Here is a 20,102-nt window from a genome sequence, read left to right as displayed (position 1 = left end):
TAGGGATAGGGCACTGCGTGCAGGAAGATCACAACACCCCTGGTATCAGGGATAGGGCACTGTGTGCAGGAAGATCACAACACTCCCTGTATCATGGATAGGGCACTGTGTGCAGGAAGATCACAACACGCCCGGTATCAGGGATAGGGCACTGTGTGCAGGAAGATCACAACATTCCTGGTAATAGGGATAGGGCACTGCATGCAGGAAGATCACAACACCCCTGGTATTAGGGATAGGGCACTGCGTGCAGGAAGATCACAACACTCCCGGTATCAGGGATAGGGCACTGTGTGCAGGAAGATCACAACACTCTCAGTATCAGGGATAGGGCACTGTGTGCAGGAAGATCACAACACTCTCAGTATCAGGGATAGGGCACTGTGTGCAGGAAGATCACAACACTCCTGGTATTAGGGATAGGGCACTGCGTGCAGGAAGATCACAACACCCCTGGTATCAGGGATAGGGCACTGTGTGCAGGAAGATCACAACACTCCCTGTATCATGGATAGGGCACTGTGTGCAGGAAGATCACAACACGCCCGGTATCAGGGATAGGGCACTGTGTGCAGGAAGATCACAACATTCCTGGTAATAGGGATAGGGCACTGCATGCAGGAAGATCACAACACCCCTGGTATTAGGGATAGGGCACTGCGTGCAGGAAGATCACAACACTCCCGGTATCAGGGATAGGGCACTGTGTGCAGGAAGATCACAACACTCTCAGTATCAGGGATAGGGCACTGTGTGCAGGAAGATCACAACACTCCTGGTATTAGGGATAGGGCACTGCGTGCAGGAAGATCACAACACCCCTGGTATCAGGGATAGGGCACTGTGTGCAGGAAGATCACAACACTCCCTGTATCATGGATAGGGCACTGTGTGCAGGAAGATCACAACACGCCCGGTATCAGGGATAGGGCACTGTGTGCAGGAAGATCACAACATTCCTGGTAATAGGGATAGGGCACTGCATGCAGGAAGATCACAACACCCCTGGTATTAGGGATAGGGCACTGCGTGCAGGAAGATCACAACACTCCCGGTATCAGGGATAGGGCACAAGTTCTAGACACATTGACTGATCACATTACTTTTTTTTGTCAAGCTACCAACTGTTTCCATTTCCCATCCCCCATATATTGTCAGTGGGAACCTTGGTAACATGAATAAATAAGAGGGCAGCCAATAGGAATACATATTCATTCCCAAACTGACCTTAACTGACCTGAAAAGTGTCAAATTGTATCATTTTCTGTTAGTGCGCACTAACAATGGTTCTGGTAGTGCGCACTAATCGGAAAAAACGATTTTTTAAGTAAAAAATCGTGCCAAACACGATTTTCTTCTCCTGCCAGACGATTTTGATCGTTAAGACGATCGGGCACATGATTCACATCTCTACTAAACGCTAACTATCCCCTATTTTTTTGTTTACATATTTACTGTTCCTCCAGAGTAGAAGTATCTTTCGCTGGCGTGCGCTTCCCCCATTACAGGGTCTAATGGTCGCTGTCCTGGCCCGGCCCCACCCCTCCCTCCGGCCCACTCCTTTTAGACTGGCACTTTGGTGCATATTGGGCGTTACGTGCTTAGTCAGGCCCTTTAAAAAAATGCGTGGCGCATGCAGGGCCCAGCCACATGCATAAGCCCCCGAATGTTTCACACACAGACCTTTTAAAATCTACTTGTTAGTGCATAAAAATGAGCATATATGTGCGTAAGTAGCCTCTATTTGCATATTCTGTATTTTAAAGTAAAAAATATGCACATATTTTCACTTTTGCATGCATATACAGTATGGGCCGGATTTTCAAAGCTCTACGTGCGTAAATCAGCTATTTTCAAAAGGCCCGGCGACTCGTGGTCAGAGGCCTCCAACACAGCGACCATTTGCTGAAGTATGTTTTAAAACAGAAGGAAAAAAAAGAAAAAATGTAGGGGGAAAAGGGCGGGGGAGGTAGGGGAGAAGGGAAGGTGGGGTGGGGGGTAGGGAACGGAGGAAGGCAGCGCGGGCTCGGCGCGCGCAAGGTGCACATGTTATAAAATCGGGTGTACATGTGTGAGCGACGGGTAGCGCGCGCACATGTACGCCCGCGTGCACCTCTGAAAATCTACCCCTATATGCATGTAAAAAAAGGGGTGCAAGGTGGTCTGGTGCATTCTGGGGCAGGGCCATCACCTGCATAAGTTTCTGTTTTAAAAGGCACTTACGCTTGCACATCTGCCAGCCTGCGCATGTATTTTTACACCTGCTAGTTATCTGGTGTAAGTGAAATTAAATGTGTTTATTTTTATAGTACTAACTGGGAGGGAGATCTGGGTGAACTGGCGGCGTTCAGTCTGAAGAACTAGGAAGGTCTCGATGACCTTGAGAAGGACTGGACAAACTGGTGGATTAATTGGTAAAAACTGCTCATTTCTTTGATGTGTGCATGTTTTTAAAATATACCAATTTATGCGAGTTAGTCCTATTTTAGTTTCACATGTAAATTATATGCGCCTATATATTTTTTTTAAGTAGGTGGGTAAACTACGCAGGTTCAATGCTTTGAAATAAGTGGTTTCAATGCATCGTATGCATTCGCATGTAAGCCTATGCACACATGTATGTTGAGTAGTCAAGATATGCATAAGAACATAAGAACATAAGAAAATGCCATACTGGGTCAGACCAAGGGTCCATCAAGCCCAGCATCCTGTTTCCAACAGTGGCCAATCCAGGCCATAAGAACCTGGCAAGTACCCAAAAACTAAGTCTATTCCATGTAACCATTGCTAATGGCAGTGGCTATTCTCTAAGTGAACTTAATAGCAGGTAATGGACTTCTCCTCCAAGAACTTATCCAATAGGGATGTGAATCGTTTTAGGACGATTAAAATTATCGTCCGATAATTTTAATATCGTCTTAAACCGTTATGGAACACAATACAATAGAGATTCTAACGATTTATCGTTATAAATCGTTAGAATCGTGAGCCGGCACACTAAAACCCCCTAAAACCCACCCCCGACCCTTTAAATTAAATCCCCCACCCTCCCGAACCCCCCCCAAATGAGTTAAATAACCTGCGGGTCCAGCGGCGGTCCGGAACGGCAGCGGTCCGGAACGGGCTCCTGCTCCTCAATCTTGTTGTCTTCAGCCGGCGCCATTTTCCAAAATGGCGGCGAAAAATGGCGGCGGCCATAGACGAACACGATTGGACGGCAGGAGGTCCTTCCGGACCCCCGCTGGACTTTTGGCAAGTCTCGTGGGGGTCAGGAGGCCCCCCACAAGCTGGCCAAAAGTTCCTGGAGGTCCAGCGGGGGTCAGGGAGCGATTTCCCGCCGCGAATCGTTTCCGTACGGAAAATGGCGCCGGCAGATCGACTGCAGGAGGTCGTTCAGCGAGGGTTCCGGCGCCTCGCTGAACGACCTCCTGCAGTCGATCTCCTGCCGGCGCCATTTTCCGTACGAAAACGATTCGCGGCGGGAAATCGCTCCCTGACCCCCGCTGGACCTCCAGGAACTTTTGGCCAGCTTGTGGGGGGCCTCCTGACCCCCACGAGACTTGCCAAAAGTCCAGCGGGTGTCCGGAAGGACCTCCTGCCGTCCAATCGTGTTCGTCTATGGCCGCCGCCATTTTTCGCCGCCATTTTGGAAAATGGCACCGGCTGAAGACAACAAGATTGAGGAGCAGGAGCCCGTTCCGGACCGCTGCCGTTCCGGACCGCCGCTGGACCCGCAGGTTATTTAAGTCATTTGGGGGGGGGTTCGGGAGGGTGGGGGATTTAATTTAAAGGGTCGGGGGTGGGTTTTAGGGGGTTTTAATGTGCCGGTTTTGCGATTTTTCGATTTTTCGATTTTTCACGATTTTTCACGATTTTTCACGATATTTTACCCCCCCAAACGGCAACAATACGATTCCCTCCCCCTCCCAGCCAAAATCGATCGTTAAGACGATCGAGGACACGATTCACATCCCTATTATCCAATCCTTTTTTAAACACAGCTATACTAACTGCACGAACCACATTCTCTGGCAACAAATTCCAGAGTTTAATTGTGCGTTGAGTAAAAAAGAACTTTCTCCGATTAGTTTTAAATGTGCCCCATGCTTACTTCATGGAGTGTCCCCTAGTCTTTCTACTATCCGAAAGAGTAAATAACCGATTCACATCTACCCGTTCTAGACCTCTCATGATTTTAAACACCTCTATCATATCCCCCCTCAGTCGTCTCTTCTCCAAGCTGAAAAGTCCTAACCTCTTTAGTCTTTCCTCATAGGGGAGTTGTTCCATTCCCCTTATCATTTGGTAGCATAGGGTATAAAATACTATAGTAAAAGTATGTGCGACCTTATACATGCACTTGTTTGAAAGCTATCCTCCCTATGTTTATTTTCTGATCCTGTCCATAACACGTCCTCAGGCTCACTTTCTCCCAATCCAGCTAGAAGTAATCGGGCTATGGAGCCCCAGACATAATTTCAGTTGGATTGAGTGAGGGCAATTTTAGACAGCCGGTCTAACTTGAGTAAATGACTATTTATCCAGATAAATGGTATTGAAAATTGCCTTCCAAATTATTAAATAGCTAATGGATTCTTGTGTCTGGGTTGCTTGATTTTCCACTGTTTTGCACAGGAGCACAGCATCCGAACTCTTGACAATTCTATCATTTTTTTTAAATACCCTTTCATTTTTTTCCTCACCCCTTCTGGCGCATCTGCTTTGCGACCGTCCTATTTCTGTGACATCTGAAAACAAAGCATATTTTCCCCTCAAGCCCTCTACTTACATCGCTAGTAAAGATACTGAAAGAACTGGCCTTAGCACCGAGCTGCAAGGCACCTCTTACTGGGACACCTGAGGAGGCAGTGGTGGGAGAAGGGGGTTGCATTAGATTTTGGAATTTGTATGCTCATCTACCCCAAATGGAAGAAGATCAAAGAGGGAAGACTAAAATGACTGACAGATATTCTGCAGGCTGTGAAGGGCGTCTGGCTGACAGCTGGGATTATCTCTATAGCTAAAGCAGTATAGAAGGGAACAACCGGGCAGACTGAGTGTGCCAATTGGTCTTCACCTAGTATATCTATTACTTTCACCAGAGTGGACTTCACCGATTACTATTTTTCTGGTTTCTTTTGCTTAACTGTTTCTCACCCAGTTAACAATGATCTAGCCTACTCTTTAATTTGTTTACCAGTCTTCTTTGTAAAGCAGCCTCAAAAGCTTTATTGAAAACCATAAATCCACTGCCCTCCCTGATCTGCGGTTTCTGTCATGTCATTAAAAACAAAACTCATTCATGTCTGATTCCATGCTATCCAGGGTTATGTAATGCACGTCTCTGAAGGTGCTGGCCTATCTTGTTCTTTAGTAATGAATACTGATGACTTATTTATGGTTTGTGATATGAGGTTTATTAGGAAATTATCTGTATATGGTAACATTTTCTCTAAACATTCTGAGGCGAATTTTCAAAATGTTATATGCATAAAAATCAGCACGTATGATAGTAAGAAGCCTGCATTTTATAAAAGTAAAAAAAAATGCACACGCATTGTCACGTATGCGCACTCAAAAAAGGGGTGGGCAGAGCCAGCACTTACATGTATAAGTTATTTTAAAAGTTGCACACATGCGTCTGCCAGCTTACATATTTGTACCCCTGCTAGTTATCTGACACAAGTGATGTTAAGCGTGTTTATTGTGTAGTAGACGATGGGAGGTCAGCGGGAACGGGGGGAGTTGAAGCTGAAGAACCAGGAAGGTCTCGATGACCTGGAGAAGGACTGGGCGACCTGGCAGACTAATTAATAAACTGGTTAATTTCATTTATGCATGCATGTGTTAAAATTGGCTGATTTACAAGCATACATTTCTGCATAAAATATATGTGTATAGTTTTAAAATTGGCAGGCAAAGTACACCCGTTCAATGCATTGATATACCTGATTTCAATGGATTGCATGTATTCACGTGTAAGCCTACATACATGCATATGTTGTGGGGTAGAGATATGTGTATTTTACAAAACATGCATACATCATTCAAGAGGGTTATAAAATACTTGTCCAGATCTGTTTGCGGCCATAAATACGCCACCGTGCGTATTTATTTGAAAATTATCTAATTCATAAGGATTTTCTTAGCCTTTCAGATATGCTCCTTTTATAGTCTGGTTTCCCATCATATTGTTTGCTCCAATTCAGTCTATTTACAGCCAAATGAAAAAATGTGGGGGGTTTTTGTATTTTTCTACTTATGTGAATGCTAAAAAGGCACATGCAAATTGCTATGTAAATATTCTCCCATTTGTTTTTTTTTTTGTTTTGTTTTTTTTACCAGTTAAACACTTGAAATCCAGTGAAGGGCAAATATAATAAACTGATTTAGGTTTTATGCTGTTCAGAGCAGATAGAAATTTTTCTTCTGGGTTTTTTTTTCCATATTGATTGTAAGATTTTGTGTTTTGTGTTTTTTTTCATATTGTTTGTAAGATTATGACAGAAAGTTTACAAGGCTTGGAGTACTTGTAACATAAGGATGCTGCTGATTTATCTTTTAATTTTTTTCTAACTTTAGAAAATTCTTGTGAAGGAAAGCCCATCTTCGTATGTAAGGCAACTACAAAAATCAGAATATGCTTTGGAAATGAGCAATGCCACATTATCATGGGAAGATTTAGATGAAAACAGTGATAGCAAAATAAGTAATGGTACCATTACGAACGGGAAGAGCGAATGCAAAAGCCAGCCTGGACTGGATGCTGTAGCGTCATCGTGCTCTTCAACAAAATCAACAGAAAAAGAGAAGAATCAAATAATATTGCACAATATAAATCTTTCAGTCCGTAAAGTAAGTTTTCATTTTTAAGAAATCATGCATCATTCAAATGCAATAAGATGAATTCTCAACAAGGTTCTTCTACAGGGTACTTTATTGACAGTACGATAATGTTTGATCAATTGGTCAACAATTTCTGTGCAACAGCAATATTAAAGGACCTCCACCTTAAACAACTGGCTCCTAGGAGTCAATCTGCCATAGTCCCATCAATTGCTCACAATCTGCCCAATCACCGAGGAGCACAATGGTCCTTAAACCTGAAAACGTTTAAGGGCACCAAAATAAATGAGTTTTTAAGAATCTTTCAGAGTTAAACATAGGTGTGGAAGCTGCTCTAGAATTAGGAGTAGTAGAATATGAAGGTAGGATAGAATGACAGTTGTAGTAGGGGTGTGATTAGGAGGAGTATGGAAGTATAGATTTTAATTTATAAGTAATGTAAGTGATGATATTTTATTAGACTAAATACATTTGGGAGTAATTTTCAAAAGGATTGATGCACATGTAGCCCAGTTTATTTATTTATTTAAAAGTTTTTCTATACCGTCATTAAGTTATTTACCATCATAACGGTTTACAAAAAGGCACATATAGTAATAAAATAGCTTAAACTTTACAAAAAGTGCTATTAATAACTGGTAACAATTAATTCATTATATACTATTTGATTTCTGACTTAAATTGTCCTTTTATACATGTCTCTTGGAAGATTACATGCGGTTCGTTCTCAGTATTTGTTATTTACGTATTCGTTGGGATAAAGATAATTTCCAGATAGTCACTTGGAGATTATGTGCTGGGTGCTCTGTGCCATCTTATCCTTACATATTTTCACCGTTCACTTTGTAAAAAGCCTGTTTGAACAGCCAAGTTTTGAGATTTGTTTTAAACATTTTGAAATTTCTCTGTAGTCTTAGTTCTAAGGGCATAGTGTTCCATAATATGGGGCCAGCCAGTGATAGTGCACGCTCTCTGACCTGGGTTAGTCTAGCTGTTTTTACTGATGGAATGGTTACGAGCGCTTTGTTTGCTGCTTACTTTTATCTGCACTAAGCAGATGCCTTCTGATGAGCATAACTGAGGCAGAGTTTGATTTGCACGCATGTAGGACATGCGCGTGTCCACCCTCAAATGCCTACACAAATCCCAATGTGTGAATATCTAACATCCGGCAAAAGAGGGGCAGAACGTGGGTAGGGTGTGGGCATTCCAGGGCAGGGCCAAGAGATGAAAGCCCAAGTATTTACACACCTGGGCACGTGCCTAGGTATACTTGCTTTGTAAAGTTAGTTCTGCTATGGAAAAGGTGTAAGTCTTAATAAAACTATTTCCAGGCATCTCTGAGGTGTTGGAGGGGGCCTGGATTAACTGGGGAGAGTGAAAATTAAAGAACCAGGGAGCTTTGTAGGACCTAGAGGTAGACTGGGCAAACTGGTGACCGAACTGCTGAAAATGGTCGTGGCGTGGATGACCACAGTTATAAAATTCCCTCACGCAGCTCAAACATGACATTTTGCGGTTATAAAATTGCTGTGTATTGGGCTGCTTGCCCGCCCCACACACACTCATATATATACGCCCGTGAGTCCGTTTGAAAGTTACCATCCTTGCATGTAAATTTCCATGAATAAATCATGCTCTGCTTGGAGCAGGGGCAACCGTGCGAAATAATTCATGTGCACAGTCTGACAATTCCATGCACGGTTCCATTTTGAAAATTCTCAGGTAAGTTCACTTTGGCAACTATCAGTAAAGTCTTGACTGCTCTGCGGGCAGTTTGAAAATCGCCTTCCCTACAACGAGCTTTCGAGAACAATATTCACTTCATTAGGTCAATGCAAAAAAATCGCCTTCACATGAAGTTGCCTGAATTTGCTCCTAGCTCACATAGAGCTAGTCACAAATGTATTAAGTTAGTCTATTAAAAAGGTATCACCTACATTTTATTTCCTGACCTTTGTTTCTACATATCCAAGTAGACTAACAGGGTACCTAATCTAATCTATGTCAACCAAACATTTATTTAATAAATCATCTGCAGTGCTCATCCAGTTAAGAAAGTTGTAACATTAGCAGTATGCTTTGCTTGCAGGGACAGATTTTGGGTATCTGCGGAAATGTTGGGAGTGGAAAGAGTTCCATATTCTCTGCTTTCCTAGGACAGGTAAGCTAACAGCTACAGTAATTAACATCCGCCAGTGGATTGTTTATATGCATTTATAAAGTACCGTTAATATATGGAAGGGCCTATGCACTTATTAAATGTGCGTTAATGTGGTTGTTACTTCATGCTCACATACAACCTGCACTCTTTGCATGTGCATTAGCTTTATTGCTGGTTCCCAGGATAACACTAAAGTGCATACCATCTAAATTTAAAAAGAAAATGGCCTTATTGGGTATTAATGGATGTGCTTTGGAGTAAGGGTCAGAGTGTTATTGGTGCCAGTGCTGGAAGGAGGGAAGTCTGATCGTTTTAGCCGTTGAAGATCCAGATTTATTTATTTTTTTGAGAGGTGAGTGGGGTCTGGGGGAGAAGTGGGGTACCCGGAAGACCCTTTGGTGAGATGAGGAAAGGAAGACAGGAAGGTCTTTTAAATGTTCTTCAGGGAGGAGAGTTGTGAGGGCACAGAATACCTTTGGATGTCATAAAATGGGGATGGAGAATACAGGCCCAGAAGATCCTATTGATGTTTTGGGGATAAGGGACTGAGTTCCCAGAATTAACTGACCCTTTTACTTTGGCATGATTAGCATGGGGAAATCTGAGCTGCTAAAAATGGTAGTGTAACTTTCTTTAATGCAGCTACATTCTACATCTCCTTAGTTCTTCTTTAATGCTCAGTATAATAGCAACATAAAATTGGCAGGTAACTTGGAAAGTAGTTGTACTACTTGCCTTTCTGATGCATTCCCATTCAGCTCCTCAGTTCTAGCTCTCTGGCCATCATCTCATTCACTGGTCACATCCTATTGTCATTTTCTACTGCATTCTTTCCCACTGCCTTCAAAGATGTTGTGATCACACCACTCCTTAAAAATCTTTCATTGGACGCTTCTTGCTCTATCAACTATTGTCCCGACTTCTCCTTCCCTTTGCATTCAGACTACTTGAATGAGCCATCTACCCCTGCTGTCTGGAATACTTTATGTCTCAGGATATGTTTGATCCACTTCAATTTGGATTTCATCCTCTACACTCCCCATATCGAGGCCCTCGCTGATCTCCTCATGGAAAAAATTCCAAAGGGCTTTACTCCGACCTTAATCTCCTCAACCTGTCTGCTGATTTTGAAACCGTTGACCACCATCTACTCCTCAACACCCTGTCCTCTCTTGAACTTCAAGATTCATTTATATTATGGTTCTCATCTTACCTTTCCCAGCACACTTCCATTGTGGATCCTTTTCCATCACCATCCCGTTATCAGTTGGTTTGTCTCAGGGCTCTGTCTGGTGCCATCTTCTCTTTTTTTCTCAAAACTTTTTCCCATAGCAAACTGATCTCCTCCCATGGACTCCAGTACTATGTTTATGCAAATGTAAGGCTGTCTAGGTCACACTATTCTCTACAGTGGGAAACTTTTATTTATTTTTTATTTATATTCCGCTTTTTGTACTTTAAAGTGGATTACATTCAGATACTGCAGGTATTTCCCTATCCCCAGGGGGCTTACAATCTAAGGCCTGGATTTATCAAAATGCACTAAATATCACCTGTGATAGGAAAAGGGGTGTGTTTTATGGTATTAGCAATATATTGCAAAGTGTGCTTTGCATAGGTATTACCACAATAACTTTTTCACACTTTGTGATAAGTGCCAGAATTTTTGTATTTCCTAAGTACAACCACTGGGGGGATCATTTTAAGCTGCTGGAAATCCAGCCTAGCTATCAGGGCCTGTGAGAGAGAGAGAGATTGTCCATAATACCCACATACCAGGTAGGTACTTATACCCCTATATGAGGCCTACCTAGTCACTCGAGGTGAGGTTTAGGTATTAGTGTAGGGAGTTAGGGGCCACTTTGATATTCAGAGTAAGTCGTACAAACAGAACAGTGCTCTCTTGTGAAGATTTGATGACCTTCGGAGTGAGGAAACTCACCCAAAGATGAGATGAGTCCATCAAGCTAGGTTGAGAGAACATTACACAAATCTCATCTTTGGGTGAGTTTCCTCACTCCGAATGTCTGTTCTGTTTGTACAACTCACTTTGAATGTCAAAGTGGCCTCTAACCCCCTACACTAATACCTAAACCTCACCTCGAGTGACTAGGTAGGTCTCATATAGGGGTATAAACACCTACCTGGTATGAGGGCATTCTGGCTAGTCTCTCTCGCTCTCTCTCTCCCTCCGTGGTTGTAGAAGGGCCCTGATAGCTAGGCTGGCTCTCCAGGAGCTTAAAACAGCATTTGCAAAAACATCACAAAGTTAAAATACACGTTAAAGCCATGCAATAGGGCTTCACAAATCAATTTGCATCACACTATGGGGCGGATTTTAAAAGCCCTGCTCGCGTAAATCCACCCGGATTTACGCGAGCAGGGCCTTGCGCGCCGGCACGCCTATTTTCGATAGGCCGCCGGCGCGCGCAGATCCCCGGGACTCGCGTAAGTCCCGGGGTTTTCAGTCTGGGGGGTGTCGGGGGCGTGGCCGAACGGCGCGGCGTTTTGGGGGCGGGACGTGGCGTGGTTTCGGGCCGGGGCGGTTCGGGGGCGTGGCTGCGCCCTCCGGAACTGCCCCCGGATCGCGTCTCGGCGCGCCAGCAGCCCGCTGGCGACGTGGATTTACATCTCCCTTCGGGAGGCGTAAATCCGCGGACAAAGGTAGGGGGGGGGGTTTAGATAGGGCCGGGGGGGGTGGGTTAGGTAGAGGAAGGGAGGGGAAGGTGAGGGGAGGGTGAAAGAGAGTTCTCTCCGAGGCCGCTCCGATTTCGGAGCGGCCTCGGAGGGAACGGAGGCAGGCTGCGCGGCTCGGTGCTCGCCGGCTGCCCAAAATCGGCAGCCTTGCGCGCGCCGATCCTGGATTTTAGCGGCTACGCGCGTATCTACTAAAATCCAGCGTACTTTTGTTTGCGACTGGAGTGCGAACAAAAGTACGCGAACGCGCCGTTTTTAAAAATCTACCTCTATGTGTTATGGCGTTTTCGCATGTTTTTTGCATGCAAAAACACCATATAGCAGTTTGATCAATGACCCTCTAAATTTGTACCTGAGGCAATGGAGGGTAAAGTGACTTGCCCAAGGTCACAAGGAGCAACAGTCTGACTTGAACCCTGGTCTCTTAGCTCCTAGCCCACTGCTCTAACCACTAGGCTACTCCTCCACTCAACTTCCAAAAATAGGAGGTTCCAATGATGCGTAATTATTTTTATGCATGATAGTTCTAGTCCATCCCCAAAAGGGTGGGAATTTTGTTTTATTGTTAGAATTGTGGACCCTTGTGTTAGAATAAGATTGACCTAACTTACCAGGAAGGCCCAGTAGGTCCTCACTGCCAGCTGGAAGAGCATACAGTGCAGAGACTGAGCTGGAGCTTTGCCTTTACCAGCCACTTTCCCCTTGGGTTGAGCCTTTGGGATCTGGGGTGTATACTGAAGAGAGGCTCTGATGTCAGGCTGTGGTTGGGGCTAGCATCAAACGAGAATGGTCAGTTGTCTCAGGCTATAGTTGAGTCAGGTGGCAGGCGAGGATGATTAGGTCACAGATTATGGTCAAAGCAGGCAGCAAGCAATAATGGTCAGGTCACAGGTTATGGTCAAGGCAGGCAGCAAGCAAGGATGGTCAGATGGCAGTTCCAAGAATCAATCCAAAGGTAGTCAGCCATAAGAGAGGGACAAGGCAGGATGAGTCTAAAGAAAAGGATGGCTGGACATGGCTGAAGACTTGGAAGGCTGGAACATCGAAAATGCAAGGCAGCAACAAATGCTACCACTGAGGTAGTCGACCCATTGCTGAGGCAAAGTGTGAGTGCCAAGGAAGCCCTTTATAGGAGAGGACCTCACATCATCAGTAGGTGCCACTGGAGATTTTTCACTGTGGGCCATTTAAGAAGGGCTGAGTCACTCATGCCATAGGGGCACTGAAATCGCAGCATATGACTGCAGAATCCTGTTGGCAGTGTCCTGCTGCGTGGCCTGAAGATGGCGTTGGGTGAATACAGTAGTCGGTAAAAGTAACAGTTATAAAGGTGACTCCTCACATGATAAGAACATAAGAAGTGCCATGCAGGGTCAGACCAAGGACCATTCTTTTTTCTGATAGTGGCTAGATTTATTAGGGATCTGTCTGTTATGTGTGATGCAAAGTAACTGATAGATCCCCAATAGATCTATTTCTTGTATTTACAATCAGGGATAAGAACATAAGAACATGCCATACTGAGTCAGAACAAGGGTCCATCAAGCCCAGCATCCTGTTTCCAACAGTGGCCAATCCAGGCCATAAGAACCTAGCAAGTACCCAAAAATGAAGTCTATTCCATGTTACTGTTGCTAGTAATAACGGTGGTTATTATCTATGTCAACTTAATTAATAGCAGGTAATGGACTTCTCCTCCAAGAACTTATCCATAGCTATACTAACTGCACTAACCACATCTTCTGGCAACAAATTCCAGAGTTTAATTGTGCATTGAGTGAAAAAGAACTTTCTCCGATTAGTTTTAAATGTGCCACATGCTAACTTCATGGAGTGCCCCCCGTCTTTCTATTATCCAAAAGAGTAAAAAACCGATTCACATCTACCTGTTCTAGACCTCTCATGATTTTAAACACCTCTATCATATCCCCCCTCAGCCGTCTCTTCTCCAAGCTGAAAAGTCCTAACCTCTTTAGTCTTTCCTCAAAGGGGAGCTGTTCCATTCCCCTTATCATTTTGGTAGCCCTTCTCTGTACTTCTCCATCGCAATTATATCTTTTTTTGAGATGCGGCGACCAGAATTATACACAGTATTCAAGGTGTGGTCTCACCATGGAGCGATACAGAGGCATTATGACATTTTCCGCTTTATTCACCATTCCCTTTCTAATAATTCCCAACATTCTGTATGCTTTTTTGACTGCCGCAGATCAACTATTGGGGATCTATCAGTTACTTCGTCATATCCACTATGACGCCTAGATCTCTTTTTTGGGTAGTAGCACCTAATATGGAACCTACCGTATCATTGTGTAACTATAGCATGGGTTATTTTTCCCTATATGCATCACCTTGCACTTGTCCACATTAAATTTCATCTGCCATTTTGATGCCCAATTTTCCAGCCTTACAAGGTCTTCCTGCAATTTCCACAATCTGCTTGTGATTTAACTACTCTGAACAATTTTATATCATCTGCAAATTTGATTACCTCACTTGTCATATTTCTTTCCAGATCATTTATAAATATATTGAAAAGTAAGGGTCCCAATACAGATCCCTGAGGCACTCCACTGTCCACTCCCTTCCACTGAGAAAATTGTCCATTTAATCCTACTCTCTGTTTCCTGTCCTTTAACCAGTTTGTAATCCACGAAAGGAATTACCACCTATCCCATGACTTTTTACTTTTCCTAGAAGCCTCTCATGAGGAACTTTGTCAAACACCTTCTGAAAATCCAAGTACTCTACATCTACTGGTTCACCTTTATCCACATGTTTATTAACTCCTTCAAAAAAGTGAAGCAGATTTGTGAGGCAAGACTTGCCTTGGGTAAAGCCATGCTGACTTTGTTCCATTAAATTGCTGGCTTTCCCAAGTCTACCTGGCTAATAGCTCTTTATGGGCTTTTCTTTCAGGAACTTGTCAATCCTCTTTTGAACTTCACTATGTTAGTTGCCATGACCATGTCTTCTAGCAACAGATTCCACAGCTTGATTGTGGGCTGAGGGAAAAAATGCTTCCTACGATTTGTTTTAAATCAGCTGGTTGCTAGTTTCATGGATTGGCCCTTAGTTCTAGTATTGTTTGAAAGGGTAAATAATTGTTCCGTACTTACCTATTCCAGCCCTTAGCCCTGGGTCTGGTCGGCACCATTTTTGTAAATGGCACCTACCCAGCCTTGCCACTACCACATGATAGGAGCAAGGTCCAGGGATGGAACTTAGGGCATGTGGACACGGACCTTGACCCTATCGTGTGATACTGGAAAGATCAGCTCAGCACCATTTTTAAAAATAGTGCTAACCAGGCCCTGGGCCCCCAGTGAGCTATCAAAGACCCTTTTCAAGGAACTGGGAGTTAAGGAGGTATGGGACTCTACCTGCCCCCCAGACCACCGGGGTTCTACATTTTGGGGTTGGGGGGGGGGGACATTAGATACCAGGGAATATTTTTTACTTTGGAAGGGGGAGTAGGGATGGGCCAGGGGGTGGGGAGTTGAGAACTATCCTTTATCTATGGGGATTTTTGCTATTGAAGGGGAGGGGGGGTGAAGAAGGGAAAAGGCCGTTGCCATGTGTGTGCCATTTAATTTATTTACCTTTTGCTGGGCCAGTTCCACCTCAGGAGACAGCAGGGGTGGTTGGGCGGGGATCAGTATCAACACCTGGGATAATTTTTTATGCTGTTCGAGGAGCACCATATTTTGGGCCACTGGCCCTTTATGCGAGGTGGCTCCAGCTGAGGTGGGCCACCATCATGCAGGCATGGTACCGCAGTGTAAATTTTTTTGTTGCATGTTTTTTGCCACGATAAAAAAATTACGCCACAGTACAGCCAGGATAATTTGTCAGGAGGGGCCAAATATATTGCAGGGAATATTTGACTTCTCCTGCAATAAACTCGCAGACTAGTACATCTCCGTCTTGGTCTGCCAGTGTCCTTTGAAGATACCTCACTCCAAATCATGTGCTGCTGAGCAACTGTCAGCTTTTCCCAAGTACCAGTTTAAAAACTGCTCTATCTCATTTTTAAGCTCCTAAAAGTAGGGCTTGTCCATTATATGTTGCTGTACAGTGCTATATATATCTGGTATATTTATTTAGATTTTATATTCCGCTATATAAATCATGATAATTATAATAATTACGATGTTAGTCTTAAAATTACTTAGTACATAGAAATCCATTAGTGAGGTCATCATTGGGCATGATAATTAAATTGTATGAATTTGTACATTTTATTTTGATTTTATATTATTTTAGGTTATATATTGGCTGTATTTGTTTAGATTATGTATTTGTATTTTATGTTTATGATGTTGATTATATTTTGTCTGGTTTGTATATCTTGTTTTATTATGTTATTGTCTTTAGCTTATTTCAATTTTGTTTTTTTAGTGTGTTTTGGCTTGTTCCTCGCTTGGAGCGGTCAAACAAATAGGTAAAAATGTAATAAATGCATGCCCAATGAAAGCACACAATGTTGTGAAATCTGGGACACAAGTTTTCCTTTACATTAATTAGCATCTGATGAGTATGTTGGAATTCTGCAATAAGTGACAGGAAATAGAAATCTTAACTCAAAATAGATCATGACGGAGGTGCCCGCATGTTATAAAATAGCTGCGTCCGTGTGCAGGAAAACTATATGCAAAATTTGCTTTGTGAATGAAATTTCACAAAAAATCTAATCACCTTAATAAGATGTAGTGGAGGGGGGGGGGGGTCGATGCAAAATTTCCCATGCTGTTTTACAACCAGGCTTATTTGCATGCAGAGAAAAATAGCATGTAAAATGGCACACTTTAGCACATGAGCCTCCAAGTTATATGTCAGGATTCACATGAATGTGTATCACTACTGAACTCCTATAATAAGGGAAAGCATTAGGAATGAGAGATGTAATATTAATCAACATAAGCCACTGCACCATAGGAATGAACGATTTTAAAGAGATATGTAAACAACATATCCTGTGCTGTTTTGTGTTGTTTGACTTGCAAAATGATGCAAAGAATGGCATGTTTTATCCTTTCATTCCAGAACTGCTTCAATTTCAGGGTTTTTTTTATTTGAGTTGTCTTTTTTTAATTGCTTTACAGGAGCCTGTTAAGGTGGCAGGGGAAAGGAGCCAGGGCCAATCATTAACAAGCAGAGCTTGAAGCTGACAACCTTGACACCCTAGTTTTAACCTGAGACAGACATTAGATAAGGCTGCAAAATGATAGTGAGAGAGAGAGTTAGTATTGACGTGGGGGTCTTTCGGTGCCTTGGAGGATGGTGGCCTGCCCCTTTTTGGTGCCTTGAGGCAATGACGACTCTGCTGCTGCTGCTTTGCCCCATAGGCAGTTTATTCCAGCTTCCTGCAGACACAGCCTCCGTTGCTTGCCCTGCCCCTCACTCGCTGTCTTAGAGTGTTCATGCCATTGCTGCTGCTCTGACCCTTCCTTGGTTGCCCTGCCCCTTTCCCGGTGCCTTGGGACATTGTCGCTTCTGCCTTACTTCTCTCAGTGCATTGGGTTGTTATTACCATTACCGCTGCAGCTGCTGCTGCTGCTGCTCTGTTGGTACCTTGGGATGTTATTGTTGCTGCTCTGCCCCTATCTTGGAGACCTGGGGCATTGATTCTACTGCTGCTGCTGCTGCTTCAGGTTCCAGGCAGTCTATGTCTGCCTTCTCCACATTGCATTTGCTGTTTGCTTGGCCCTCTCTTCATGCATCATGGATTTGAAGCCTCTGCTGTTTATTCTCTGCCCCTCACTCAATGCCTACAGTGATCCGCAGGGTGTGACTTTCAATGTTTTACTTATTTAACATTTCTTTTTATGAATTTCCAACAAATTAGATTTTGTTTAAAGAAAGTGTATTCATTGTGAGGTCCAAAGTCTGATTTTTGGCTGTCCTAAAGTTAGCTAGCTACCTAAGCCAGATGATGTTAAAAATCAGGGTTATCTGGCTCCGCCCTGTATATTCCCAAACCACCTCTGACATAGCTGCATATGTTTTCAGCCAGATAACAAGATATCTGGTGATGTCAGGGTCGATCAGAGCAGAGGGATTTTTAAATCTCAGCACTGATCCACCTAAGTGTCTGACAAATGCTCTGAACATTGACCTCTGTCAATAGTGTTGTGTATCGTGTGCTGAGAAAAATTCTAGGACACGGATAAACAGGAATATATAAATAGAAAATGAATAATTAATCAATTAATTACAAAAATAAATTAAAAGTACCTGCACGTGTCATAAACATTGGATTGAAAACCACAATGGCCAAAATAATATGATGATTGCTTCTCCCCCCATGGCTTTAATGGAAATTTATTTATTTATTTAATACTTTTTTTATATCAGCATTCGTGGTTACATCAAACCGGTTTACATCCGAACTAAAGTTGGAAAATACATAAAACAGGTACTGGGGATGGGACAAAGGAGAAAAAGGCCGAGTGGTAGCAAAAAACAGAAATGACACAAATGATACCGAAACAACCTAGCGACATAAAACCCAAACAACATAATGACACAAAACAAAATGTTTCTTTTTCAGGTTCACCCTTACTTCACCAGTGCCAGCATCAATGGAACCATGGTCATGGGAGGATGACATTTAGAGTAGCAACCAAAAGCATAGCGGTTGCCAGCGCTCTATAAACATAATTACGTATTGCTGCAATATGAAGCACGCACACAGCAAAATCCTACATTTTAATCTGTAACTTCTGCTTCTTTTAGATGGTATTAAACAATGGGACCGTAAGTGTAGACGGTACATTAGCCTACGCGGCACAACAAGCTTGGATATTTCATGGGAGTGTGAAAGAAAATATATTATTTGGAGCACCGTATGATCATGAAAGGTAATCATTATAATCTAGGCTGTCATGCTTTTATTTTTTTTTTACATTTTAGTTCCTAGACCGCACAGTATGCTTCCCTTCAAGGAGCTTCAGCTTCACTAAGATCATCTTTACGTTTCCAACATTACAAATCCTGCTTTTGTAAGCTGTACTATGGTACCAATGAAAAGACGCGTGCTTAATATACAAATAAATAAGAGAAGCTTTGATTTCACGGTTCATGCAGTGATATCACAAATGAGCCTGCTCGGCTGTGACGGAAGTAGCAATCTGTTAATACCCTCAGAAGGCTTAACATATACATTTTATATTAACATCATTATTTTTATAAAACAAAAAAAAAAGCAAATGTCTCTTCGAGGTCCTTATTCAGTAAGCCGGTGAGTAGAAAAGTTATCTGGATCACTGCAGCCAAACATTCAAGTCTGCAGTTGAATATACTCAGCTACAGATACCTGGATAAAGTTATCTGGGTAACTTTAACTGATTGCTGGCTTACTGAATATCATTAAAAAAAAGTAGCTGCCAAGGAGCCCCTTCCCTCCACCTCAATGTTTTAAAAAAAATAGAGCAAATAGCAGCTGAGCATGGGCGTCCTCACCCTTTCCCCCACGTCCTAAAAAAAAAAAAAAAAAAGGCAGCCGAGCAGGGCTGATCCAACCCTCCCCTAAGGATAGCGTATTCGTTTACAAACCCTCCCACCCCCGAACCCACAAAAGGTTCCCCAACCTAGAGCAGGAAGAATAAAGTATTTTAACTCCTCCTACTCCCTCAGTATACAACGGCCCCCAGATCTGACAGCTGCTGGCACTTATTTATTCATTTATTCACTTCATTTGGTTAGCGAAGAGCCAGTCACTGTAGGTAGTCTGTGCCAGGCTCCCCCATGCTGCCTTTGCCGTTTGCTTTGCCCTCCCTAAGGGGTAGATTTTAAAAGCCCTACACGCTCCAAATCAGGGAGTTACGCGCGTCTCTGGAGCCGGCGCGTGTATTTTAAGAAGCGTCCATGGACGCGTGTATCAACCGGTTCACGCACGAGAGAAAAAGTCCAGAAAAGGGGCGGGGCATGGGCTTGGTGTAGGAGGGGCATGGGTGTTCCGGGAATTTAAATGGAAACCAGCGCACAAGCAGGTACCGGGGTCCCCTACTGCGTAACTTTACTTCTGCTATAGATGGCCTCCTGACCCCCCCAAGCTGGCCAAAAGTTCCTTTTGGGTCAAACGAGGGTCCTGGAGCGAAAGCGGAGGGAATCACGTGACGCCGCGTCACTCTGACGTGACGCTGACGTCACGTGCTCCTCGCAAAGGAGTTCAGAAATGGCGTCCTGACTCCCCGCTCGACCACCAGGGAGTTTTGGTAAGTCTTGGGGGGGGGGGGGGGGGGGGATTAAGGAGGGTGAGGGGTTTAAATTTTTATTTGCACATATGGACATAGACTCAACTTATGGAATTCTCCATATGTCCATATTGACCGCAAATGACCCCCTCTTTCGACTTATGGACTTATGAACTTAAACGTTTGGTCTGCACATC

At 43.5% G+C, this 20,102-nt stretch overlaps 1 protein-coding gene across 3 annotated transcripts in view; it reads left to right on the top strand.

Moving 5' to 3' along the window:
* ABCC12 (ATP binding cassette subfamily C member 12) overlaps positions 1–20,102 on the top strand; it is a 158,497-nt gene that overhangs the window by 71,615 nt on the left and 66,780 nt on the right. For all 3 annotated transcript variants that reach the window (XM_029608476.1, XM_029608477.1, XM_029608475.1), the window contains 3 exons: positions 6,583–6,855; positions 8,939–9,010; positions 18,446–18,570. In XM_029608476.1, coding sequence (XP_029464336.1) covers positions 6,583–6,855; positions 8,939–9,010; positions 18,446–18,570 — 470 coding nt within the window. The remainder of the gene's footprint in view (positions 1–6,582; positions 6,856–8,938; positions 9,011–18,445; positions 18,571–20,102) is intronic.

Source organism: Rhinatrema bivittatum, chromosome 7, assembly GCF_901001135.1.
Source record: "Rhinatrema bivittatum chromosome 7, aRhiBiv1.1, whole genome shotgun sequence".
Lineage (NCBI taxonomy): Eukaryota > Metazoa > Chordata > Amphibia > Gymnophiona > Rhinatrematidae > Rhinatrema > Rhinatrema bivittatum.
Note: the sequence above shows the minus strand (reverse complement) of the source record. Positions and strands in the feature narration are given on the sequence as shown.